Below are 20,289 nucleotides of genomic sequence, written 5' to 3' on the forward strand. Positions count from 1 at the left end.
ATTTAACGTTTCTGTGTGCATTATATCTTACGACGTTGTTGTAAATTCCGCTGCTAAATCCCTGTTCGTGCATTGTCATAGCGTTGCATACATCAGATCAATCTATCATCAACGTTTTAATTAAAGAAAGCTCAAAGGAGGATTTGTTCCAAAGGCCTAGATCTACATTATTCATCACCATCAAAATAATCTGACACTATCACCTCGGTCATTAGAGGAAAGAGAGAGAGTGCACAGGTCCCATCTAAAGGGTTTTCATAGTCATCTGTTCATTTGACATCATCAACGCCGATCTACAAAATCAAAACACGGACAACAAATTTGCTCAAATACAAATTAAATTAAATCAGAAGAACCTGAACAAGACATTAATCTATGTCACTTTAGTGCATCGCTAAATAGTTATCATCAGTGCCATAAACTCACCCTAGTCGTCCTTTTAGCGCCCGAGCGAACAGTCTAAATAAGATCATTCATCGACGGGATTGGATTTAGAAAGGGTATGCGAAGAAAGTATATATCATCCGATACTCCAGGTAAGTCAAATGGTCAAAATTTCCACCTCGTTCATCGACACCATACGATTGCTTTATAGCCGTTCACGAGTTCGCATCATAGCGATTTGCGCTATGACCGGCTTGAATTGGTGGGAGGAGATCTTGCTGACGACGTTCAATGACCTCCCAAATGAACAGATGCCGCAACCGTACCTTCAAGGCGGGGGTTCCAATGAAAATCATACCCATCAACCCCAACATATACAAGATCCGCACATATCCAGATCGAACCAGCGTGGCCGACCACCAGCGCTAAATCTTCCTCAAAATCCCTACATTCAGCAACGACATCAGCAACACTATGGTCATCCTCATCAGGTACAGCAGGTACAGGGGTACTACCCACCTCCTCCACCTCCTAATATCTTCTATGCTGCAGGTAATCAACCACCAGGTCCACCCGTCAACATGTCGCTGAATCACTCATACGACGTAAATGTCACTCCAAAACAGGAACACGACGGGCCTTCGGTGTTGTTAGCTCAACATGAACATCAAATGCCTCCCAACTACCTTGAACATCAACCTCACTATTCGCAGCAACAACAAATGCAGCCTCCGCTCATTTCGCCATACGAAATGCCACTTGGCAGTGGTTCGTCACATAATCCTAACATGCCTGAATATTTCCCTCCCTTATACACCCCGACGATAGCACCATTGGACAGCGGGTCATCACAGAGTACTGGAATGGGCGATTACTTTCCTGCTACAACGCCAATTCCGCAGCATCCGCAAGCGGTCATGTCTAACATACCACTCGATCACCAGAATTGGCAGTCAACTGTGCCCGCTCCTTTGCCGAACAGTCAGATGATGAACTCAAAGAGCAACGCTTCAGCTGGTCCATCAACAAAGGCGGAAAAATCGGGATCGAAGACCAGCAGACAACAATTTACAGCATGTGGCGCATGTAGGCATCGAAGGGTCAAATGTGATTTGAAAGATAAACAAGAAGCAGCTGAGAAAGCCAATGAGGAAGACGGGATAGGACCTAGTCGAAGTAAGAATTCTGGAAAGCAGAAGAAGGTGTCTTGCACGAACTGCATTGAGAGGGGTTTGAACTGCATGTGAGTCATCAACATCAAAGACTCATCCTCTTGCTATAATCAGGTTTTCTGATATGAGATTGTAGTGACGAGTTCGCTCCTCTGAAAGCGGCAAAACAGCTGCGGCGGGGTAAGCGAATATCGGAGATCGAAATGCTGTTTGGAAAGACGGCTGCAAGTGCTGCTGTAGCTCACCAAACGGGCGAAGCATTCTCGGATACCTCATTGAGTCCGGCAAAGGGGAAAGATCAGCTTGAAATTATGCCTGACTTAAAGAGAGAATTCTTCGACTCGGCCTTCTTCATGCGATTCCAAGTCCAGCGTGAGCCTTCGAGTTGTTTGACCTGCATAGTTTAATCACAGCTGACAAATGTACGCACAGGACCATTACTCGATCCACATAATTTCATCGGTCGATATCTTGGTAGTCCACACCCTACGGCGGCCGCCATGGGACCCGAAGGAGCATGCCTTTGTCATGTTCTATACGCGTGGGCCGTATCATACGGTGTCGACGAGTACGGTCAACTTGATGTACCAGAAGGTGGCGGTCCATCTCTTCAAGATATCAGCTTACTTGGTCCCGGTGATCTGGAGTTGAAACGCGAAACTCATAGGCAAACGAGAAGGGAGAAGATGCGATCCGCCATCGAGGTCATATTACGAGAAATAGATGAATTTGGTATCATGCGAAAACCAACATGGGATGGGGTTCGTGTTCTGCTGTTGGTTCTACCTTTGACCGATGGTGAGTGAAACGGATCAAGTTTGTTGTGAACAAGTAGCTCAGCGGTGCTTGCCTTTCTTAGGTATCGCATCCCCGGTTGAGCGGTTATCAATGTACGAAGCTGCAATTTCTCAGGTATTCACGCTGTGCTCCTTCGTAGCCATGGGCTATGATGGCCAACCAAGTGGCACAGCGGGCATAAACGGAGGATCTGACGAGTTGGATGGCCAAGATCTCGCTCTTGTGCGAGTCAGGATATATTGGTGTAGGTAGCATCATTCCCATCTGGCCAAGATCATTGTGGCAATTCGAGACCCCGGCTGACGTCGAACACTAGACGCCTTTGTGCACGAAGGTATAACGACTGGATTGAAAGGCGGTCGTTTGCATCTTGACGATGAAGATCTAGAGACCATGCAAGATACGATAAATCATAAAGCCCTGGTCCGCGATTCGGCAGCATTCAGGATATCCAGCAAATTTGCCACTGCACCCATAAATCTAGCTGTGAGTTGATCCGCCGGTCTTTAGTTCGTTAGACTGATCTGTACGTCGTCTAGCTCGCCTGCAGGAAAATCAACAAAGCATTGACTGGACCGTCCGCAAAACGGCGTACGGCCGTGAATGGCGATCTCGTCAAACAAGCCTGGGAAGCGTTGGAGAGATGTTGGGAAGAATTCGATCGTCTGAAATCTGAAGCTTCTAATACGGGACCCTCCTTTGCTCAGGGTGAGGAGGCCATTCGGTAAGTGCGAATCAGCTGGTCCCATTGAAGATTGCTTACGGTTTGTGTCATTGGTAGTTTTGCCGATGGATGGAAAATCTTTCTGTTTGAAGCACAAAATGTAATCCGAAACAACCTAGAAGACCGAGTCAACAAACTTTCTGAAGCCCAAGCTCAGATCACAGCGTATATCACGGAGTCCAATCCGTCTACACCTGAGGCATTGCATAATGATCTTGTTCAACTTCAGCATCTTCTCGATATCGCCAAAAGCAAATGCGAAGTCAAGACTAGGCAAATCATGGAGATTGTGCGCACCCACGTTGGTACCAGGTTAGTCAAGAGACGACCTTCTCTCTTAGTGGCTTTTCAAGCTGATTGTGCGTGATTCTAGGTTCTTCGAATGGGATGCAAGTCTCGTAAGAGACGGTACATTCTACACTGCGATGCTGTTAGCTCGTTCCGGAGGGTCAGAAGAAGACATTCAGCTTTGTATAAGAGCTCTGAACGTGAGTTTCGAGATCAAGGAGCTGGTCACTACAATCGTTTACCTATTATGACATGTAGGAGCTCCGATGGGCGCACGCCAAGGCATGGGAACGGTCTATTGAGTAAGTAGCTATTCGTTGGAGTCGAATGATCTCAAATGACTGATACATGTCACTCGCAGTCTTCGAAAAGAATGGCAGGAACGCGCCCCAACTCTGTCTGATCAATCACAGACCGATGGAACATGGGAAACAGTCCTTTCTGATTTGGCAAAATTATCCAGTGAAAATCAGAATTCAAAATCTAATCTCCCATCGGATGCTCAATCTAGATCGACCAATAGTTCTCACTCAAATCATCAGAGACAATCGTCTCTACATCAACAACCACAACAACAAGGCTCAATACATCATAATTCGGTACATCATCATCATCATCAAATAAGCAGCCAACAGCATATACAATTACATGAATCAGATCAACATATCCGCATTTCAACACATCATAGTGAACCTACACATTCAACTTCCCCTAAATTTCATTCTCCAACTATCATTTCTCCTACGTTTGAGACTGCTCAAAATTTACACATGTCATCCGTTAGAGGATATGTATCTCAACATGAGATACAATCTACTCAATCAGCTTCCGTAATACTTGAAACTTATAATGAAAGTGAAAGAATAATATTAGATAATGAATCAAATTATGAAAATTGGTTGAATAATCAAAATGATAATAATCCTTCAATTTATAATCAACAACAAAATCAAGATTACCAACTTTATACTACAACTAATAATAATAATAGTATTCCAAATCATCTCGGTCCACCACCTTTAAATTCAGGAACAATAACAAATCAAATGGGATATGATGGGATCTATCAAAATCAAAATCAAAATCAAAATCATATTCCTAATGGAACGGATTCTTCTAATGGACAGTATGTTTTACAAGAAGATGGTACGCAAATTTACGTACCTTATAGGTTTATGTAATATGTAAAATGTCAAAATAACTTTGAGGAATATTCCGTTCATTCCGTTCATTCTTATCGTTGTCATTGTTGATAAGAGGGAGCAAATGAATAATTTGGTATAATGTTCTTTAATAAATTACACTTAAATATCAAAAGAAGGTTTATAATTTTGGATATGAAATTTAAATCATGCTTACATAAATCATATAATATGTATTGAAATAATTAAATCGCTCCTTGACCATTCAAATTATATAGTCTGCATCAAAATGATAAAATTGACATTTAATAAATCATTTAACGTTCATAACCACTTATAAAGGACCAGAAACTTATTCAATTAAAAATAGAATCATGAATCATGCGTATAATTGAAAAATTTTCGATATCATATTTCATAATTCAGTACAAATTATACTTGAGGTGAAAGCAGAAAAAAAGAGACATTTTCTAAACTAAATAAGACATAAAAATGGATGAAATGTTATACTATACTTTCGTAAAAACGAAAAATACTATTTCTGAAAATTAAATCATCTCTTTATCTTAATAATACTACTATTTATGATTTCTTCTATTCTATTTATTGTTGACTTGCACTCATACTTAATAAATTAGTCATACTATTATTTGCACTTAATGGACTTGGATCATTAGGTAATGAACCAGGTCTTGAATTTGTACCTCCAGTGCCACCACCAACTCCTTCTGTACTTCCAGAAACATCTGAAGTTCTTCTAGCTTTTTTACCTCCTCCTCCTCCTCCTCCACTTGTTCCATTTGTTGAAGATTTATTATTATTTCCAGATGATCCACTTTTATTGTTATTCGTTGTTCCAGATGCAGGTCCTGATAAGCTATTTTTACGTGAAGCAGATTCACCTTTACCTCCTGGAGCAGCTCTATTACGTTTCTTAATTACATCTGTTTTTAGTGATAATGGTCTTACTACACCATGTAATTTCTATATCCAACCAAATGAAAAAATCGTCAGCTCGCTTGCTAAAAGTTTGAAGAGAAAAGGAAGGGAAACTTACATAGAATAAACCACAAGCATTACATAGAGGTTGACCTTCAGGATCTCTTCTCCATAAAGGTGTATTGGTAGTTTGACAATTTGTACACATTGTAGGATTTTCTCCTGTATTTATGATTGATCCAGGTCCAGTTTCATCTTCACCTTCACCATCATTATCATTGCTATTATTCAAATCATCTTCTCCTCCTGCATCTTCATCATCTTCAATTTCAAGTGATTGATTCTGATTTTGATTTTTGAGTGAAGATTTATTTGATTTATTTGATGATGATTTACCACCTCCTAGTGAGCCACTCAGTGAAGAATTCTTGGAATGTCCTGATTGGGAGATGCGAAGAGTTTGCAGATTTGGTGAACTGTTAGACCTTACAGGTACTGGTATAGAAGGTGTAGGTGGTGGTGGCATTGATGATTTATCTTTAGAATCTTTTGAATCGACAGATTTTCCACCAACTGATTTAGGTAAAGGTTTGATAACATTTCCACTGCCGTTTGTTGTTCCCGGGGTAGGTGCGCCATTGAGACTAGCAGGAGAGACTGCATTTGACGATGGATCATTCAATTGATTTTGAAGAGCTCCTAGGACTTGAGATGGGTTGATGTGAGTGAACGGTGATGCGGCTGAGTTGGCATTGAGGTAGAGGTGCATAAGTTGCTGGAAATCGAATGGGTTATCGCCTGTTCCGGTCTGTTGATTTGGCGAAGTATGCGAAGACATATTAGGCAAATTCATACCATTGCCAACAATTGAAGTATCAACGAGGCCGAAGGCGGACGGTGAGCCGAAAGCTGATGTATTGGCGGTAGCAGGTTGACTCGATGCCCATTCGACGATATCTTCAGCTGTTATTTCTGGCATGTTCAGAGTACCACCAGACATATCGTTTCCAGTAGTACCAGCAGGTGTATTGGAGCTTGCAGCAGCGATATCGAAGAAATTTTCGTATGATTGAGGAAAGCTGAATGTGAAATTCGAGGAGGGGAAACCTGTATCTCCTTCTGGAAGAACAAGTGTCTTTCCATCTCGAGGTGAGGCTTCAGCTTGTCGTTTACGAGGGTTGAGACCAGCTGTAGGTGAAAGTCCTAACAATTCGGCTTGAGCAAGTTCATGTGCAGATACGGTATGGTCAAATGATGTTTTCCTGACTCTTCTAGGTAGGTAACCATATTGGGGATGGAAATTCTCTTCCGTCTCACCGTACAACCCTGGACCATTTATACCTGGCAGGTTAGGTTGTTTGTCCTTGAATGGACTCAACCCAGCATTGAGAGCAGCTTGGATCTCATCCATCGTCATATGTCCGTCTGGAGGTGCAGAAGCGACTAGTGCATCCAACGGATGAGACTGCTTAGGAGGTGATTGCCAATCGGCTGAACGTTCTCGTTCATGCAAGGGTGGCATCGTGTCCGCCAATCGGGATGATTTGGAGGGGTGGGACCTCGATAAGCTTGATCCAGCTGATCTAGGACCAGGGAGATCGGGCGCTTTTCTGTTTGAGGCTAACCATTCGTTCTGAGACGGCATGTGAAGTCCCATTTCTGCAGTAGGTGTACCACCCGATGCGAGAAGTTGGTGAGCATGGTATTCGCCGAAAAGATTCTGTCGGAATGGTAATGCGGATCGTGATCGCGATCGAGATGATCCTCTCCAGTCTATATCCATAGGTATCCTAGATCGCGAACGACTTGCCGCACGCCAGTCAATATCCATGCCACTGATAGATGTCAACATCATCAGTATCTGGATGTATTGCCTTAATATGCAGATAAACTCACTCTGGCGAAGGGTTACTGCTAGCACCCGCGAATCCGACAATCCTCGATTTCCCCTTTGATCTACCTCTTTCTCCCTCTCGTTCATTCTCCGCAGGTGTGGTGGTAGGAGGGACGGCATCTCTAGATTCTTCAGCTTCCGCGATATATTCTCTGATCAACCTTTCCTGTTCTTCCTTTTCAGCTTTCTCCCTCGCAGCCGCTTCCTCCGCTTCCTTTTTCTTCAACGTCAAATGCATCATTCTCCAAGTCAAATTCTCCATCCTCTGACCGTTAGGCAGGACTTCTCGTGCTCTAGCGTATGCTTTCCAAACTTGAGTAGCTAATGGATCCTTCTGTGCCATTTGTTCAGGAGAGGTCAATTCTGGTGCAGTGGGTGAGGTATTATCACTCTGAGAAGGTCGTCGTGTGACAGGGAACGAAGCAAAGCTTGCGATAGGAGGTGAGGCTAAGGGCATAGTGGGACTTCTAAGACCTAGGAAGTCATCGTTGAGTATATCGTCCACTATACTAACATTCTTGCCTTTCTGTGAGTGAGATTGCGACGAGGTGGCTTCAGGAGAAGCGACGTTTTGGAAGAAGGCGGGCGTACTTCCATCGTTGGTAATGCCTGACCACAATCCACCTTGCGCGGTGATGGAATTAACATCTTGCTCAGGCTGCTGTGGAAGTTGTTGTGCTTGTTGACCTCCTAATCCCATGCCCATGCCCATACCTATCCTGATAGCCATTTCCAAACCCGCACTTCCATATTGAGCGAGATGTTCGAGGGATAAACCAGCAGGCAAAGGTGGCAAATTATCGAGAGTCATGCCGGATGCTCCACTCATACCAGCTTCCTGGTGAGGAGCTTCAGAGCCCGCTCTAGAGGGATATTGCGAGGCAGAAACGCTGCCTGGGTTACTTGGCAGACTTGGATATGTCGGAGCGGGAGGTTGGGGGGCTTCTCGTCGGCGTGGTGCCACAGCAGGATAACGACTTCCTTGTGATCCAGGATAAGCCTATCAAAGAATCAGTATTCAGAATAACATTAACTGAAAGTTGAAAGCACTTACTTCTTGGGGACTGTTATATGCGCCAAAATCACTTCCGCCGGGCGTTGTGACCGGAGTCTCGATATACCCACCTACCCTATCCGGCAACGGCCAGGGAGTGGATACAGATTGAGAGTCCTTGCGTTGTGGAAGTTGTTGCTGCTGTGGAGATTGTTGATTTTGAGAAAATTGTTGGAAATTCAAGTTACCGTAACTTGACGGTGTAGCGAAGCCGCCAAGCGATGATACGGAATCCGTAAATGAACCGGAGGGAGGTGGAACAGAGGTTTGGAGATTGTTGTTAATGTTGGGTGCAAGGTTGTTCTGTTGACTTTGTAGTCGCCGACTAAGGAGACTTGCATTGTTATGCGAAGTAGACGGCATTGAGGGTATGGAAGATGATAAAGCACCTTGCGATTGATAGCTGTTCGAAAAGTCAAAAGATGCGCCATTTGTAGCTTTGTCTTGACTCTGCTGAACCAATTCAGCCAAGGTATCAAATATACCAGGATCTACAGCATTCTCATCTACAGTATGCTGCTGAGGAATATCTTGAGATAACCAATTACTTGGATTAGGTAGATTTGACCAATCAAATGCAGGTTGATTCTGCCCATAATTGTTCACGTTGTTTCCCCATGATGTAGGAGGAGGTTCAAGTGGCGTTGTGGACAGGGGAAGTTGGACGTTATTATGGGATTGGTTATTTCTTTTGTTTATAGACCTTCCATGATGAGAGGTATAAGACGAAGGGCCCAACGAGGAAGGTCCAACTGGAGATGGACCAAGGGAAGAAGATTGAGCACCAAAAGAAAAAGCATTCGTTCCTACACTGGGACTCATCCCTGTAACTGTGTCTAACGGCGTGAGCTGGGTAGGGGTAGTGGCTAAGGAAGACTGGTGATATGATCCTTCTCGACTGTGGTGTCCTGCGCTCGTTGACATTTGGGGAAAAGATTGATAAGATTGAGAAGGGTACGGGAAAGTTCCACTGTTTCTATTAATCGGTACGGCAGGTGACATAGCTGGTGTAGAGGGGTTAGAGTGTCTGGATGAGGAGGAAGATGGCGGTCTTTCAGGCGGTCTCTGATTTCTAGGACTGACATGTTTGTTATGTTGTTGATGCGTTTGAGGATGTGAATTTCTCCCTCCGCCAGAATCTACAGTGAACGGACCTTTCTTACTTCCCGAAGTACTGGTCCTCCAAGGCAATTTATCCATTTTGCCAGCACTTCCACTTGGGCCACTGACACTATTTTTACCTCTACCAATGGAAGTACTGGGACTAGCAGCTGAGCTAGAACCTGCCTGAGCCGGTGAAGGCTTTGGGGCGATAGGTTTGGGCAATAACGGCCTTAATTTTTGTGTTGTCCCACTACTAGCTGAATTAGTTGATACAGGTGAAGATTTAGATGAAGTGGTTGACTTAGGTGATGGTCCTGAGACGGAATTAGGTGAGTAGGCCGGAGGGGAAATTTTGTCGGGATTTTTCGACGATAGGTATAGATATATAGACTGAGGTATGGTAATAAAGGCTTGTCAGCTCTATACGAAGGCAGAGGTCGCCCGATCAAAGGATAATATGGACCCAAACAAAGAAGATACCGATGAGGGGTATGAAAGGTGACAAATAGCTATATTGCTAGGGCAAGAAAGGATGCGAAGCGGCAATGGCAAATTCGCGTCCGATGTAGGGCCGGACGAAACTTGATGAAAGGACGAGTTTGGGAAATAGCGTCCAAAAGAAACGAGTCGTTGGAGAAGGATCAAATTGTAGCTGGAAGATGACACGCTGGGTGCGAATCGGTGCAACGGACAACCGGACAAGCTTAAAAAGTTGGTGATGATACACAACTGGTAGATCTCGTGAAGCCTTTAGACGACAACGAAGGTGATCTCCATCTACTCGTAGCGATGATTGACAATGTCATGACGGGCATAGGGGCAGGACAATAGGCATACAAATAACAGGATATGACAACTTACAACTCGGCTATACCGTTGTAATCCTGCTTCCTTGAAAGGGCGACTCTTCTCTATGTGATTCGAGATAGAAGCTTGTTATATTTTATGATTCTCAAGATAGTCTGACTATAATTCAAAGTTCCGTCGCGACAACTTGAAGCTCGGACCTATTATGCTAAGGGAAAGATCGGAATGATGCGAAGAGGTAATATTGATAATTTCAGGTTTCAATGAATTTATGATTTGAGTGATGATGGTGATAGCGCAAAAGTGTGAATGTATAATATGTAAATCACTTGGTGCTATTTGTGATACTCTTGATGCTATTGAAGATGTTGTATTGACTAGATGGGACTGAGACTGTATTAATGATTAATGAATATTTGATATTTGATGATTTCTTCGTGGCGGCGAAGTACGAATCAAAAGGGCCAGAATAGGAGAATAAGGGTAAGGGATTATTGTATGTATTAGAAATGTATGATGATTCAGAAAATACTACTCTTACTTTGCCCTTTTTCCACCGGTAATAGACCTAGGCTATAATAACAATAATCATTTTTATATCGTACTACGGAAAAATAGTTAACATATATTTGATCAAGGGTAAAAGAGCGTTTAATTCCAAATAGTTTTTTAGCTTCTTTGCTTCTTTCTAATTTTGACTTTGACTCGGGAAGAAGGGTATCTATCCTATACGAAAGTATTACTGTAAGGTAAGATGAGTGTATAAGAAGAGAAGTGAGTAGAATTTAACAGGGTAAGAATTATCAATCCAAAACGTGGGGTTTGAATTTCCCTTTTTTGTTATTGTTCCTTAAATGATTTACCTTTTATAGTAATTATCATTAATCAAAGGAGATTTTACCGATCGGGTTTTGTAAGAGGAATCCAATATTCGACCGACGACTCTTTCTTCCTTTAAGGTAATGGGAAGACTACTACTGGAATAATAATCTAACTGAAAAAGTGTTGTTCAAAGATGAGCATGAACTTTGATTTAAGAATCTATTTAAGAACTTTGTAATTATCTTTGATAGAAAGAATCACAATTATTACATCTACACCTGCGATTTTGACTGCGATTAAAAAATCATATTTTTATGCATTATACCTTAATTGAGGCGTAAAATAATGATAATTCGGTCAAATAGTAATAATGATTAGTGAATAAGTACCAGTGCCTCTCAGGAAAATCAGGAAAAAGAAGATCAAAATACCCTTTGTTTACGATTTAAAAAAATTCCCAAAAACTCAAAAACCCAAAAATAAAAGGACCAAAACCCATTTTATTTTATAGGTATTCTCAGATGGCTTTAAGCGAATTCGTTTCTTCAGCGTTTAATTTGAATTGATTTCTGACTGGTCAGAAGTGTATGATATCTTATATGATCTCGGTTAATTAACAACATATGACGTGTATGAGAGAAAAGAATGCTATTCGATTGATTGACATGCACCTTATAATACAATTGATATATAAGTTACAATAAAAGTTACTAAAATGTTATATGCAGGGTATCAAATTCTGTTGTGGTATATCCATGTCTTTTGTGATCGCTGCCACATTGTTCTTCTCTTACCAATGTCCTAACGGGAAAGGTTTACCCTCCCAATATGGAACCAATCTCTCAGAATCGAATAAGTCGGTATGATACTTGACCCATCTTCTTGCTGGCGTCATAGCTTTAGGCATGGAAGGTGGACCCGTTTTCGTTGAGCCATTACTCCGGTTTCTTGTCATTGATTGAGGTTCCATATTGGGCATCGAAGGTATCGAGGAAGAAGGTTTGTAATGCAGAGAAAGAGGGTAAGTGGGGTTGAAATTCGATGGAGTATTGCTGGAAACTGGTGTAAAAGGCGGTTGACCGCGATGCGCTCGAGGTGCATTTGGGGGAGTAACAGGAGCTGCGCTACGCAATGCTTCTGCTCGAGCGTGTGCTTGAAGTTCATAGTGTCTCTGCAGGAACGGATTGGAGTGCGATACCGGCGAGGGAGGAGCTGGAAAGTTATCTGCTGGAGGTGGAGGCGGTGGTATATCGTCGTCAGGAGGTGGGAAAGGGGGGGAGGGCGGGACGACATCATCGAGCGGCGAGGGAGGAGGTGAAGGATCGTCAGGTGGAGGAGGAAGATCGTAGTGATCAGGTGATTTGGGTGGAATCACGGGTCGGGATATCGGGGATGGGGGTAAGAATCCATGATTCTCCTTCGGGACCGTTGCAGAAAGTTCGAGATTGTTATGAGAAGAATTATCCTCCATGTTTCCGCGTGATGAAGGCTGATCACCATTTTGAGAATTCTCGTCAATCTGTCCCTCCTCAGGTGAAGAAGTCAACGAAGCAGTAGATGCTGAATCAGTCTCAGATGAATCACCATCGATAATTGAAGATGTTGGTGTACCGAGAGTACCGCCTATTATCTTCAATTGATCTTCATCTTGCTCATCATCAAGTTCAAAAGCTTTTTCATGGAATTCAAGCCCTTCTATACGGCGTCTGACCTCTTGCATGGGATCTAGCCGAATTGCTCAGCTACTCTATTCTTTCACTCGCAGCAGTGTTTCAACGGCAACTAACCTTTTGTCGTGATCCATCCAGGAGGATAACCCCATCTCATAATCTTTTCATACCAATCCCATCTTTTCCTTCTTCTTTTTATATCGACTTGTTCTTTGACCAAATACCCTTCTGAGTCGCCTTCTAAGGCATCTTCATCAATAAAACAAATCGCATCCTCCAATTCTCTTGAAATACTACCAGCTTGGAATTTATCTACCAATTCTAATCTTCTGTTCTTTTCTTCTTGAGTCACTTGCATAGTCAAGTACATATCTAAAGCTGGTTGAACATATTCTGGCATTACGAAATCTCGATGAAAAAGATGAGCTTCCCTTGAATGTCGAATCATCATATGATTTTTAGGTTCAGGACAAGAAGTGTATGCGTGACCTTGAGATAAGCAATTCCAGCATGTCGCATTGCTACGAATGTATATCTCATCAGCTTCATATCATTTATAGAATACAGATTTCCCCAAAGAACATCGCATTAGCACTCACTTATGCCCTTTGCTCGTAATCTCGTCCAAACCTCGAAAAGGTTCATCGTATAAAACATCTCCACCACTATCTTCTAATCCCACCAAATCAGGTCGAACATCAATTTCAAACGTGAGATCACCTTGAATTTCTATAGGTTTAGTAAAATCAATAATTTCAATATCACTTCCAATTGGAAAATGACTAAATCCTGAAAAAGTAGATTCTAATATTTCCATATATATATCCCATTCAGTTTCCGGAGTATACTCAGCAATCGGTGATTCAAGTTCCAAAAATGTTTTACCAATGTATTTTCGCCAAGGTGGTAATGTGGAAGAAAGTTTACGCTTTCGTTTCCAGTTTTCTTCTTCTTTCGACTCAACACCGTTTTCACCAATCAAGTCATTTAGTACCGCTGTATTCTCATTCGAAGTTAAGGTAGAAAAGAATCTTGAAACACTTTGATAATCTTTGAAGCCTCCATTACTCTTTCCAGCATCAATCAAATCGCTTTCTTCCTCTTCAGCTAGGTGTTTATCGTTCTCTACTACTGTTGACTTGTCTGCTGCTCCCCCTCCCCACTTGCCTGGCTCATCTGCCATTCCTCGATGAATTTCTTCAGCTTTTCCTGATCAATACGATGCTTTTGTATTCTTTGTTCTCCTAAGTGTAAGACGGGCTATGATACTTTGTCAGCGCAGCTAAAAGCACTAAAGTGATCATATTTCGCAACGCCAATTTCATTATTCTCAAATAAGGAGGAAAGCGCACTCACGATGTCGTATTGATACAATCTTCTCCACTTCTTTGCCTCCCTCTCGTTAGCTCCTATTGGCGGATCACGTATATTCCACAAATCCAATTCGAATGGTATAGAGCGTCTTAAATTTGCAAGATCCTGTTTAGCGACCTAGAAAGACGAGATTCAGCCCAGTCAGCTTTGAGCACGGGTACTGATTTATTTGTGCAAAGTGATAGGCGAGAAAGAAGCACAATTTATATGGAATGTTAAACATTTGTAAATTGATTAGTTGATAACTTACCTCGCACAATGAACATTCTTTACCACCCGTGAAAAGCGTGAATCTTGGCAAACGTATACGAGGGGCCATGAGAGAATATGGCTGTTTGATAATGTAATGATGATTCTTCGCAACAATCAAATTCAATTACAGACTTATTTTGAGAAAATAGGTTGATTGGATTCCATCGTGCCTGAAAGGAGATTACAATTGACAGTTATTTTCATCATTCATCAATTAATTACACTTTATTAGCTTTGATTCTTCCATTCCTCTTTCATCACTTATCTATTCCAACCACAATAAGTGTAACTTATAACAAATGACACTAACTTAAGCAGTACAGGAAAAGCAGATTGGTATCCTGATACTCCAACATTGCTCAACTTTCGACAAAACTTTCATTCGGAATACCCCGACTTGGTCTATTTGGTTCCTGCTCAAATTTCAGATTCCCGAGTTTTCAACTCTTTCCATTCCGCTCAACATGGATGATAAAGGTAAAGGAAAAGCAGTAGATCCTATCAGTGTCGAATCTGATAGTGATGATGATTTCTTCGTTTCAAAGAGAAGACCTATTGTAAGACAAGCAAGTGAGTCTTCATCTCCTTCAACCTCTCGTCATCACCTTATTCCCGCTTTTGGTCTACCCTAGAAGACTTTGAAGCCCGCCGGTTGCAGAAAAGAAAAACCACTATATGCTCAATAGTGCTTGACTACTAATATTGATCCGTTCGACTACTTAGCTCCGCCGCCGAAATCGCCTTCTCCGCCTATTCGTGCTCACTCCGATGAGGAAACTAGCTCTCCCGACTCTCAATTCAAAAAGCGACGTAAGCCACAAAGCAAGAAACATGGTCTTGAACTACCAGGCTGGACTCGTATCAATTCGAATGAACACAAGAAGAATGGAGCGAGTGGGAGATCGAGGAAGGGTAGCAGTCAAATAAGGGGTAGTACAGAAGAGAGAGGTGAAACTATGTCAGCTTTTACTATCTTCATATCCATTCACTCAGGCAAGAATAAAGCAGACCCCGTACTGATATGGCTGATTCCGTAGCGTCATAGATGACTCAGACGATGAAGCTGGCCCTAGTACTTCAAAAGGAAAGGGAACAAGAAGAAGAGTTCAGCTTACTCCTCCACCAGAAATGAGTGATGCAAAGAAAGCTGAAATTGAACAGCTTGTCAAGTGTGTAATCTCGATTTGATATCGAAACGCACTATTTGAGCTGACTGTAATCTCTGTCATTAGAGCACATCTCGGTAGCAAATTTCAAGATCGTCCTGTGGAAGAGGTGAACGATTCTTTCAGCTCACCTGAAAAAGAAAATGAGCAAGAGATAGAAAAGGTCTACATAACTATAAGAATGGTAGCTCCTCCCGAGAGGAAATTAAGCGCTGCTCCTGCTGCTTTGAAGGAATATCAGAAAGCTCGTACTTTGATTCTGGCAAGAGTGAGTAATTGCTTCGCTTTCATCAAGACCTTCGCTGAGAAAATGTCTTGACTGATTTCAGACCGGCCCCATGTCAAGAGGAATCAATACTTTGAGCGACAGGTTGCAGAAGCGTTCAGAAGATATTGTATTCGTTTACAATGATAGTAAAGTCTATCCACGATCTACTCCCGAACAATTGGGCATAGTTGACAAAGCAGAAATGTGTAAGTTGTACAATAGTTGATAAGAGGAGATAAGTTTGGCTAATTGAGCGAACGAAATTTCTCAGCCGGTTATGAAAAAGAATATTGGGATAGATTACAAGCAGAAAGAAGAAAAGCATTAGAAGGTTCATCAGATAATGAAGAACCAGACCCACTTAATGGCAATGAAGATAATTATATTGAGAATCTGAATTCACCTACCACTAAAACCAATGGCGAATTAGATAAAATAAATTCATTAAATACAACTTTAAATAATGATCAAATACCTACGGAAACTCAAGAAGAAGATGAAGGAGGAGAAGGAGGAGGATCTCAAGATTATATTAGATTTATAATTAAATCTGAATCAGGTGAACTTAGAATGAAAGGTCAAAAAACTTTAAAAATTAATACAATTTTAAAATATTATTGTAAAGCTAATAATAAACCTATTGAAGAATCTGAAAGAATGTATATTTCTTTTGATGGTGATAAATTAGATAAAGAAAATTGTATAGGTGATACAGAAATTGAAGATGGAGATATGTTAGAAGTTGGTTATATTCAAATTATGAAATCTAGAAGAAGGTAAATGTTCGAAAAAGGTAATTGTTTAAGAATCATGTATGAGGAGAAAAGAAATTTGAGGCGAGATATTTGATCACAAACGAATGAACTTCAAGTTGAGATTGAAGGTTAGATCGATTAGCATACTTTATTATAGCCAGAAATAAACAGTTGTATAATATTTTTCATGATACAATCTACTTTCAAACGAGTGAATGTTAATGACTATGTAAAAGGCATTCATCATATGCATGACTACCTATATGGACAATGCTCGATGCCATAACCATGCGAGATTATTGTCCATATCCTATATTATGGATTGTTTTTGATCCTGAGGCAGCTTCTAGATTTTCAAGATAATCCTATAAGTATACATGAATATATTAGCTAATATGATCTATCATGATTGAAGAAAGGTCTGAACAGCTTACTCTTAACCAAGATTCTCTTTTTTCTGGAATATGATCGAATTGTCTATACCTCTTATCTCGCTACATTCAACAAAAAAAAACAATCAGTTCATTGTTCAACTCAACATTGAAATCGAATTTGACTTGAAAATGATATTTTACTCACCCTTAAAACAGATTTGATTTCAGATAAATTAATTTGTTTAGCCATATCATTGATATTTTTCTTTTCATTATCATCATCTTCTCCAACAATATCTCTTAATCCTTCAGCTTCAGCAAATTGATCATCAATTTTAACATTTAAAGCATTTTCATCTAAATTCTTTTTTCTCATTTTACCCCAAAATTCTATAAAACTATTTTCTCCTAACATTTCATCAAATTCTCGTCTAGCTATTGATTCTTTATTTCTTAACCAAATTTTCCATTGATTTTCTAAATTATCACCTTGTAATCCTAATCTCTTGATGATTGGATCTTCAACGATCTTAGGATACACATCATCATATTTTGTATCTAATGATGGTGTATTGCTTTCAAATAATTGATGTAACTCATTTGATCTTTTTGATGATATTCTTTCTATGTGTTGAGAGAATATTCTTTGTTTATCTCTAGGATGAAGAGAGGGGTTGTTAAATCGAGAATCTGAGGAGAGGAACTGGGAAGCGTCACTCCATGTTATCTGAAGACAAAAACAATGATTAGCTCACCTACCTTATCGATCAAGTCTGATTTTATAAGATGTCCCAAGCACTCACGTTATGATCTCTCACTTGATCAACTAATAAACTGCCAAATAGCCGTTCAGCCTCTTCTTTACCAGCGCCTATCCTACTTTTATTGTTCTCAAATTCGATCTTGGACTTTTCCTGCCTAATTTTGGCTTCTCTCTCTTTTAGACTAGCTTCAGCTTTTGCCTTTCGCTCTGCCAATTTTCGAGCAGCTTCCTCTTCTTTTGACAACACTTCTTTATCTCCGTTACTGGTACTTGAAGAGGCCAGATTCTTGATATGATTGTTGAATAGTTCCTCACGTAAAGAAGAAGAACCGACTGCTTCATATCGCGAATCCTTGTATATTGTCTTCTTTACATCTGACCAAATGGACGAAGAAGTGATGGCATCCGATTCTTTTAGCAATTCGTAGAAATCTTGTTCCGCACGTTGTGCGTCTGCTCGTTTGCCTATGGTCACTTTGTTCAGCATCCCTGACACTACTCTCACGAACTCTCGAAGAGACTCACGTTCACCCAGTTCTCTCAGATGAGTCTTGAACATCTTCTCTCGATCTCTATCATCCCTTCCATATGCATAGAACTTTCTTTCTTTCTTCCACTTCTTCCTAAAGTCATCCCATCTAGTCCGCGTACTGGTAACCTCCTCTCGAAGTAAAGCTTTATACTCCCGCTCAGGATCACTTTTCTTTCTATCTGCAGATCCTGATCCAGAAGCAGTTGAAGATTTGGCTAATCTTCTAGCCCGTCCCACATCTCTACAGTATTCGTCGTATACTTCTTGTCGTTCTTTCTGAGAAGAAAGCAGTACATATCGAGGATCATTAATGAATGTGGGTAAAGCTGCTTCCCATGTTGAGAAAGGATTGACGTCTTTTTCTATGAGCAGTGCCTTATAAACATTATATGGGTTAGCTTTGTATTCCTACAACCACCTGAGGTTCTCACAAGCTATTACTTGAACTCACCTTGAATAAAGCTCTACCTTCCTCAGGGGATACTTGTACTTTTTCGGGTACAGCAAAGACTTTCTTAGCAGCTTCTTCCTCTTCCCTCTTAATCTCTTCAGCCGTCTTTTGTTTTTCAGCTTCAAGTTGTTGATCTGCTTCTGCAAATTCGGCAGCAACTGCTCTCATCCATTCAGCTTCATCTTCTTCATCTTGAGGTCCCATCGCTCCGTTCTCTTCATCATCATCATCGCCATTTTCATCTGCTTGACCTCGTCCATCGGTATCTTCCACTTCCGTTTTGGATACTTTAGCTTCACGCTCTTCAACTTGGTCTTCCCTTTCTTTCCTCTTTCTTTCCAATTCCACCTGTTTCTTCTTTTTCTCTTCCTGCATTTCTAGCCTAATTCGTTCAATTTCTCTTAATTGCTCCAATCGTTCCTCCTCAGCTTTTTGCTTTTCTTCTCTTTCTTTTCCTTCTTTGATTGCCTTTTCTTCAGCTTCAAGAGCTTCTACAGCTTCTTTGATCTCCTCCGGTATACTCCATTCTGACTTTTTACTTTCCTTTTCAAAGTAAAATACATTTCCTTCTGTAGTTGTTACTCTTGTCCATGTCGTTCCAGGTATAGGCACTTTCTCCTTTGGCTTTTCTTTCTTTTTCTTTTTCTCTTTCTCCGCTGAAGGGACCGGAGAAGCTGAGCCGTTGTTTGGGGTTATAGCTTGAGGAGGGAAAGGAGGAAATAATGTCGGTCGTATATAGGTTGACTCGCGGGTCTGGGAGTTATAGAAGTATGGCGTCACTCCGTCTGGTGCTAGAGACATTCACAAATTTGTTGATTGATTTTATTAGCCAAGCCAAGCCTAGATAAGGAGTCAGATGCTCACCTCGATGTTCTGACCATCCTGCAGGTAAAGGAGGAGGAAAATTGGGCATCATAGGCGGTATACCCATAGATGGACCAGAAGGGAATCCAAAAGGAGGAGGTCGGAATGATTGCGCAGGTGGACCGCTGTCATGTCCGAATTAAGTATATTATTATCGTCTCAATAATATTATGACTTACCCGGGTGGAGGTCCTGGAGGTCTATTGACAACATTATTGATGGGTGGTGGACCCGGCGGAGGACCTGGGGGTATACCTGACATATCGCCAACAGTACTTTATGAGCAGAGCAGGCCAACTACCGTTGGTATGCTTCTTTGCAGAAATTTATTAGACGTGGAAATAAGAACAAATGTTGACCAAGTCTTTATTCGAAAATAAGGATTAGACAAGGAACGGTTCGAGTGGTCGAAAGAAGTGGAAAGCAACGGAACCAAATTTCAACCAGTTAATGAGTGGCATTTTGATTGTCACTGAATCACTGGATTGTATTCTCTTTACAAGTGACCAAGCAGACGATAGACACATACAAACTGTGCGAGTAAGATAGGGAAGCATGGGGAAATGTATGAAAATATACACAAGATGCATTCAACAGGTGTAGGTAATCAATCATCACGTGTTTAAACTTATAAATCTACTAAAATCTTCCATGCTTCCAGCTGGGCAAGAGTGATTCGTACCATTGTCATC

General features: G+C 41.3%; 7 protein-coding genes across 7 annotated transcripts; 3 read left to right on the forward strand and 4 right to left on the reverse strand.

Moving 5' to 3' along the window:
* Positions 1 to 629: 629 nt before the first annotated feature.
* I206_104248 (uncharacterized protein) lies at positions 630 to 919 on the forward strand (the record flags this gene model as incomplete). The annotated part of the gene is made up of 2 exons (XM_070202924.1): positions 630 to 706; positions 766 to 919. 2 exons carry the CDS (start codon positions 630 to 632, stop codon positions 917 to 919), a joined length of 231 nt encoding a protein of 76 aa, XP_070059025.1.
* A 46-nt stretch (positions 920 to 965) lies between these two features.
* I206_104249 (uncharacterized protein) lies at positions 966 to 4,547 on the forward strand (the record flags this gene model as incomplete). The annotated part of the gene is made up of 10 exons (XM_019155913.1): positions 966 to 1,627; positions 1,693 to 1,928; positions 1,989 to 2,354; positions 2,416 to 2,598; positions 2,671 to 2,840; positions 2,894 to 3,078; positions 3,136 to 3,390; positions 3,452 to 3,566; positions 3,625 to 3,668; positions 3,728 to 4,547. The coding sequence occupies 10 exons, from the start codon at positions 966 to 968 to the stop codon at positions 4,545 to 4,547; spliced, it is 3,036 nt and encodes a 1,011-aa protein (XP_019010871.1).
* A 564-nt stretch (positions 4,548 to 5,111) lies between these two features.
* I206_104250 (uncharacterized protein) lies at positions 5,112 to 9,595 on the reverse strand (the record flags this gene model as incomplete). Its single annotated transcript, XM_019155912.1, has 4 exons — positions 5,112 to 5,492; positions 5,566 to 7,282; positions 7,344 to 8,341; positions 8,396 to 9,595. 4 exons carry the CDS (start codon positions 9,593 to 9,595, stop codon positions 5,112 to 5,114), a joined length of 4,296 nt encoding a protein of 1,431 aa, XP_019010870.1.
* Positions 9,596 to 11,918: 2,323 nt separating this feature from the next.
* Positions 11,919 to 13,981, reverse strand: I206_104251 (uncharacterized protein; the record flags this gene model as incomplete). Its single annotated transcript, XM_019155911.1, has 3 exons — positions 11,919 to 12,853; positions 12,916 to 13,319; positions 13,398 to 13,981. The coding sequence occupies 3 exons, from the start codon at positions 13,979 to 13,981 to the stop codon at positions 11,919 to 11,921; spliced, it is 1,923 nt and encodes a 640-aa protein (XP_019010869.1).
* A 99-nt stretch (positions 13,982 to 14,080) lies between these two features.
* I206_104252 (uncharacterized protein) lies at positions 14,081 to 14,491 on the reverse strand (the record flags this gene model as incomplete). The annotated part of the gene is made up of 3 exons (XM_070202925.1): positions 14,081 to 14,089; positions 14,155 to 14,289; positions 14,423 to 14,491. 3 exons carry the CDS (start codon positions 14,489 to 14,491, stop codon positions 14,081 to 14,083), a joined length of 213 nt encoding a protein of 70 aa, XP_070059026.1.
* Positions 14,492 to 14,888: 397 nt separating this feature from the next.
* Positions 14,889 to 16,638, forward strand: I206_104253 (uncharacterized protein; the record flags this gene model as incomplete). The annotated part of the gene is made up of 6 exons (XM_019155910.1): positions 14,889 to 14,994; positions 15,148 to 15,382; positions 15,462 to 15,593; positions 15,657 to 15,858; positions 15,920 to 16,064; positions 16,130 to 16,638. 6 exons carry the CDS (start codon positions 14,889 to 14,891, stop codon positions 16,636 to 16,638), a joined length of 1,329 nt encoding a protein of 442 aa, XP_019010868.1.
* Positions 16,639 to 16,909: 271 nt separating this feature from the next.
* Positions 16,910 to 19,859, reverse strand: I206_104254 (uncharacterized protein; the record flags this gene model as incomplete). The annotated part of the gene is made up of 8 exons (XM_019155909.1): positions 16,910 to 16,978; positions 17,048 to 17,107; positions 17,193 to 17,714; positions 17,791 to 18,215; positions 18,276 to 18,657; positions 18,734 to 19,524; positions 19,598 to 19,722; positions 19,777 to 19,859. The coding sequence occupies 8 exons, from the start codon at positions 19,857 to 19,859 to the stop codon at positions 16,910 to 16,912; spliced, it is 2,457 nt and encodes an 818-aa protein (XP_019010867.1).
* Between the last annotated feature and the right edge of the window lie 430 nt (positions 19,860 to 20,289).

Source organism: Kwoniella pini, chromosome 5 (genome assembly GCF_000512605.2).
Source record: "Kwoniella pini CBS 10737 chromosome 5, complete sequence".
NCBI classification, from domain to species: Eukaryota; Fungi; Basidiomycota; class Tremellomycetes; order Tremellales; family Cryptococcaceae; genus Kwoniella; species Kwoniella pini.